The sequence below is a fragment of the Glycine max genome, chromosome 3 (genome assembly GCF_000004515.6).
Source record: "Glycine max cultivar Williams 82 chromosome 3, Glycine_max_v4.0, whole genome shotgun sequence".
Lineage (NCBI taxonomy): Eukaryota > Viridiplantae > Streptophyta > Magnoliopsida > Fabales > Fabaceae > Glycine > Glycine max.
The window spans coordinates 2,079,383-2,085,280 of NC_016090.4; the positions used below are offsets into that span (position 1 = coordinate 2,079,383).

The 5,898-nt window shown below is 37.0% G+C and overlaps 2 protein-coding genes across 2 annotated transcripts; both read right to left on the reverse strand.

Annotated features, from left to right (window-relative positions):
• Positions 1-3,035: 3,035 nt before the first annotated feature.
• LOC121174643 (receptor-like serine/threonine-protein kinase At2g45590) lies at positions 3,036-3,755 on the reverse strand. The gene has a single exon (XM_041014336.1). The coding sequence runs from the start codon at positions 3,753-3,755 to the stop codon at positions 3,237-3,239; it is 519 nt and encodes a 172-aa protein (XP_040870270.1). The 3' UTR covers positions 3,036-3,236.
• LOC100819101 (receptor-like serine/threonine-protein kinase At2g45590) lies at positions 3,036-5,898 on the reverse strand. Its single transcript, XM_041014335.1, has one exon. The coding sequence runs from the start codon at positions 5,190-5,192 to the stop codon at positions 4,038-4,040; it is 1,155 nt and encodes a 384-aa protein (XP_040870269.1). The 5' UTR covers positions 5,193-5,898; the 3' UTR covers positions 3,036-4,037.

The following is a 5,898-nucleotide window of genomic DNA, read 5'->3' on the forward strand; positions in this document are numbered from 1 at the left end:
TATTTCATAGCCTGATCGAAAGTTCTTTGATACTTGATACGTGATGCATCAGATTTCAAATCCTATTGCATTTATGAATGTGCAGTGCAACAACTAATAAGTAGTAATAAATACATCACTTGCAGTGTTGTACATGGACCACTTCTGTAGTTATTTATTTCACACAACAACCATACTCCAAACTGTAACGCAAATTTAAGCTACTCAATGTAACGCATCATAACATCTGATATCGTGATGCCACCAAGGAACCAACCAATTTAGATGTGGTTTTGGCGCTACGGATAAAAATCAGCCAATTCATCACACATTGTTGGGTTCACACGTCGGAAGAGGAGAAAAATTACACACTTGCGCGGGCATGCCAAGTATCACCACAACTAAGTTTTTGTCTAATAATTCTATACATTATTGAATTCATTAAGCAACCATATACACATTTTTCTTTGGCAAATGTCTTGCTAACCAATGTCTAAGAATTAATTAAGAAATCAATAAATAAAAAGTTTTTATTAATGAAATTGCATTAAAAATTACAATAACACTGTTATACTTTTTAGATTAAATATACGATTCTTACCTTTTTTTTTTTAATCCCTAGTTTGAAATTAGTTTTTTAGTCTTTATATTTTATATTTTAATTTTCTTTTAGTCCCTTTGAAAGTAATTTTTTTAATCCTTATAATTTGTATTTTAATTCTCTTTTAGTCCCTATAATTTGAAAATGATTTTATTAGTCTCTATAATTTATATTTTAATTCTTTTTTAATCTTTACCATCAAAATATGAGTAATATTATCAATTAAAATTAATTACAAAAATATTAACAAGTAATTCGTAACTTATTTATCACAAGATAATTTATAATAAAAAAATAGTTGATAATTTATAACTAATTTGTAACTAATTATTTTTATATTTTTTTTACTAAAGACTTAAAGTAATTAAAATACAAATTATAGGAACTAAAAAGATCACTTTCAAACTATAAAAACTAAAAGAGAATTAAAATACAAATTATAAAAGCTAAAAAGAACACCTTTAAATTATAGGAGCTAAAAGAGAATTAAATTATAAACCATAAGGACTAAAAAAATCAAATTTTAAACTACATAAACTAAAAAGCTAAAAATTGTGAAACTTTAGAGAGCAAAATAATAATTTAACCTACTTTCTAATAAAACCTTGTTTTTGATTTCTTAATTAGTGTCTTTAAGACACTGTTAACATTTTCCTTTCTCAGTATATTAAATATTATAATCTACTCCTGTATGATAAATTTGAATCTCCGTCCTTGAATGAAAGTATTTTTAAAAGTTATTTTTTTAAATGAGTATTTTTAAGAGTAATCTTTAAATAAGAGATTGTTTAGAAGTTATTTTTACTCTCACCGGATGTCATTTTCCAATTTTATATATTAGTTTTTTTTAATTTCATTTGATTTAACAATCACCTTAAAAAAATTCTTTCAATTATGTCAAACCACTTTTCTTCGTCTTTATCGATTTACTTGATTTTTCAACCCTTTATCTATTTTAATTTACCCTTTTCATCTTTATTTATAAATCAAATTATAATTTATTTAAAGCATTGCCAATAATGAAAAATAACTTTCCAAAAACACAATATAAACTGTTTATATTAAATTCAAAATATAATTTATATATTTCAACCATTTTTATTCCGCTTCATATGAAATCATGAATATACTTCCCTCTTTGATCTCATGGTTTTGTTAAAAGCAAAAGCACAAAATTTCTAGTTCAGTTAATCATGTCAATTTAGACTCATAACTAGACGGAAATTAATCAGCAAGTAACAATAAAAATGGATGCTTACTATTATAAAAAGGCAGCATGGAACAGATTGTTAAATCTTAGATGAAGTCAATGGTTTTCAAGTCTTGAAAGTTACCAACCAAGAAGCATAAACAAGATGTATCCTAAAGTAGTTACAAAATTCCATGGCGTTGCAACAATATATTGTAAGACCTTGAAGTTCATACAGGGGCTCACAACATCATTGCTACATTTGTTTTCATTTCCATGAATTATGCACAGTTACTGATCAGAGTCATGCACGCTTCAGAACATATATTGGCAAATGCACAAATGACTTAATTTTTGTACGAAAAAAATGCCAACCCAATTGTGCAGCAATTTCAAGTATCCGAGTCTTTAAACCACAGGTCATCCAAGATATTAGTAAGAGCAGTCAATTCAGAAATAGAATTACCAAGTGCAAACTTTCCCAAAACTTTAGACAAAGTTGATCTCTATTTTTGGATTGGGGAACTGGGTAAAAAGACATTGTCATGGCATCATGGAATATTAACATTAAAAATATATAGAAAAAAAAAGTATTTATGTGCTTCTAATAAAGAGCCAGCTAGTATATACAACTAATTATTTTGTTAGGTTTTCCATGGATGGTTAGCAATAGCCTTTCAATAAGAATCTGTGCTCTTTATTTGTTCCAAAGGGGTTAAAGCTTATGAAAGAAAGGCTTGTCGTAGGTCCAAGCACTGATGATAAAATGATATTATTCTTCTTTCATTTCCAGGGACAGTGGAGCCTCCACTTAGCTCAAAGTAACATCATAATTACTTGTAAAAGACGCAAATGGGGCCGGGATGTGTTCGCTGCAACTGAAACCGATACTACCAGCAATGGCATAATGTGCATATAACTTTATAAAGTTTGAACAACCAAAAAGATAAATAAATCTTCCTTGGGTCCTTTGCAGACACTAAGGTCATGAAAATTGAAAATTTTACAAAGTTAGAGTCAGAGGGCACTAAACAAAAATATTCTTTATAAAGGGGCCAAGCCAAACAGCTTCAAAAGTAAAAGAAATGTTCTTTCAACTTTAAAGGACCCGAAATTTCCTGAAATTCAACAACTTTGTAGAGGCAAAGACACGTATTCGTGCCAGAATCATGCACCCAAAAAGTTCTTTCAGATTAAAAAGCAAGAACGAGGTCAGAATAAACAGTCATATGATGGAAAGAAAGAAAGAACCATAACAAAACAAAAAACAGAAAGGGAAGAAATGGATTTATGCAACAAGGCTTGTAACAAACTATTTTTTTTTTTTTTTTACCCTTTCTTTTCTGCATTAGTTTCTACAAATTGGTGATGAAGAAAATCAATAATTAGAGTTTACCTAAAACTAAAACCATACACTCTCACAAGTTAATGATCATGACAAGAACAACCATTAATTATTACACACACTCACCGAGCCTTCTTCCGGGTCTTGAATGGGAAATTCGAGGGAGGTGATGGTGAGAACTCGAACGGCAAGTGTGGTGGCTCAGCCTCCCCACTAAGCATCCCCACAACCTCCTTGATGGAAGGCCTCTTCCCGGGGGACCTCTGCAGACACAACAAGGCAATGGTGATGCAGAGAAGCGCCTGCTCCTTATCCAAGGAATGGATAGAAGTGTCAACAAGATCCAAAAGCCTCCCATTGTGAGCAAGCTGCCTGGCCCAGGAAATCAAATTGGCCCTCTCAAACTCAGAAATTGGTGAGGCTGTCACCTGCAGCGGCCGCCTCCCGGCCACCAGCACCAAAAGCAGAACCCCAAAACTGTACACATCACACTTCTCAGACAATTGCCCTCCACCACCATACTCAGGAGCAATGTAACAAACAGTCCCTCTCATACTAGGGGTGCTGCTAATCCCACCACTCTTTGGCACATCCCCACTAACCCCCCAATCTTGGCTATTCCTCCTCCCATTGTTCCTCATCTCACCACTCAACCCATCCAACCACCAATCAATACTCCCTCTACTCCCTTTACTCTTCCTCTTCTTCTTCTGCTCCACCCCTTCCTACGTCCTTCTGTCATCATTTCATGCGCCTCTTCTTCATCGTACTCTTGTTCGACAATTACTCGGAAAGCTGCTCCTTCCAGCACGGCCTCGGCTGCATATTCTTATTCTTCGAAGGACGGAGCACCCTCTTCTCGTCAAGCGAGGGCCCACCAATCCAACTTCTTCCTCTCCATTCTTCTTGGTACTCTTATCAATTCACATTTCACAAATCACACTCACACTCTCGTTCCCATTCTCATTCTCCACCTTCGGAGAAGACGACGAACACGAATCAACCCATTCGCTCTTCGGCCTCTCCTTCTTTATCTCGCTCCCGATCCACTCCATCACATAATCCTTCACCCTCCCGGATTCCCCTCCTCCCCCACTCTCCTGCCTCCACCACCAATCCCTCCCCGAACCACCACCACCGCCACCACCACCACACTTCTTCTTATTCACACTCACACTCCCACTATCAACACTCTCAAAACACCCCCCACCATCAGACACAACACTCAACTTATCACCCCCCACCGGCGAAGCATCCGAATACTCCGCAGCCCTCACCGGACAACTCTCCGGCGACCGGTCAACATCCACCACACTCTCCCCTTCCAAAACACTAAATTCCTCATCTTTCTTCTTCTCGTTCTCATCCACCATTCCTAGATCCTCCACATTCTTAACCCTAGCAAGCCCAAAATCCCCAATCTTGGCCCTAAAATCCCTATCCAACAACACATTACTCGGCTTAATATCACCATGAATCACCGGCGGGTCGCAGACATGATGCAGATACTCCAATCCCCTCGCCACCGAAACCGCCACGTCGAACCTCTTCCCCCAGCTCATCAACTCCGGGCACCTTCTATCCAAAAGCGCGTCCTGCAAACTCCGGTTCGGCATAAGCTCGTAAACCAAAACCAGCTTTTTTCCACGCCGGTCGGAAGAAAAACCTAAAAGCGAAATCACAAACGGAGATTTGAGATTCGAACACAGCGTTAGCTCGTTGTGGAACTCTCTCTCTCCCTGAAGCGAACCGGGCGAGTCCATAACTTTAAGCGCAACGGTCTGGCCGGAAGGCAGTGTGGCCTTGTGAACCGAACCGAAGCCTCCGTGGCCGAGCTTCGTGGAGGGAGAGAACGAGTTCGTGGCGCGGCGGAGAACGGTGTACGAGAAACGCCGCTGGTTGTGCTCGAACGGCGCCGTTCGGGAGTACGAGAGCTTGCGGTAGATGAAAATCATGACGGAGATTATTAACGCCGTTAGGAAGAGCGCGCCGCCGATTGCGCCGCATAGGATTATCTCGCGGCGGTGAGATGCGGCGGCGGTGGCGGGTGGTGAGAGCGGCGGCGGACGCGACGGCATGGTTGTAATAATGAAAGTGAAATGCAAATGAAAATGTTAATGTTAACCATTCAAGAGAGAGAGAATAGTTGTGAGTTGAGAGAGTAGTAGCAGTGAGGAGTGAATGGTTTCGTTTGGTTTCTTTCCTTGGCCAACCAATATTATGGGATAGATAAATGGGGAAAATGAAATAAAATAATTGGAGTGATGCTTTTTATGAATATTTTGGGGTTAAATCTAACATAAGGTTAGTCTTGAGATTTATTAAAATTTAATGAAATTAAAAATTTTGTTGAAAAAGATACTCATATTTAATGCTGATTATATCATAAGAGAATTATTTTTAGAAAATACATGTGAAAAAAAATATCATCATCTTGAGATTTCCTTTTTTGTTAATAAACTATTAAGGGGATATGTATAGTCTACAAGGTGAGTGACTGAGGGTGATAGTTAATTATTTAAGAAAAGGTTATGTTGGAGAAAAAAAAGTTCAAACATTTCATAAGTGCTTTGTTTGGAGGGAGTTGCAAGTTGGGGCTTGGGACTGTGTTTGTGGACCTGCCTCCTACCTATTAACAATTGCTGTTGAGGGAGATATTTGAGATAAAATAGGTAAGGAAAAAAGTCCAAAGCAAAAAATGTAGTAATTTTTTTTGGTTTTTTGGGTGAATTAAAGAGTTTTTGGTTGTAAGCTTGAGAGTAAATGAATAATTTATCAGATATT

Bases quoted from the DNA above. Each gene is read 5' to 3' on its own strand.
- LOC121174643 (XM_041014336.1), bottom strand. From the start codon at position 3,755: ATGAGGAACAATGGGAGGAGGAATAGCCAAGATTGGGGGGTTAGTGGG.
- LOC100819101 (XM_041014335.1), bottom strand. From the start codon at position 5,192: ATGCCGTCGCGTCCGCCGCCGCTCTCACCACCCGCCACCGCCGCCGCA.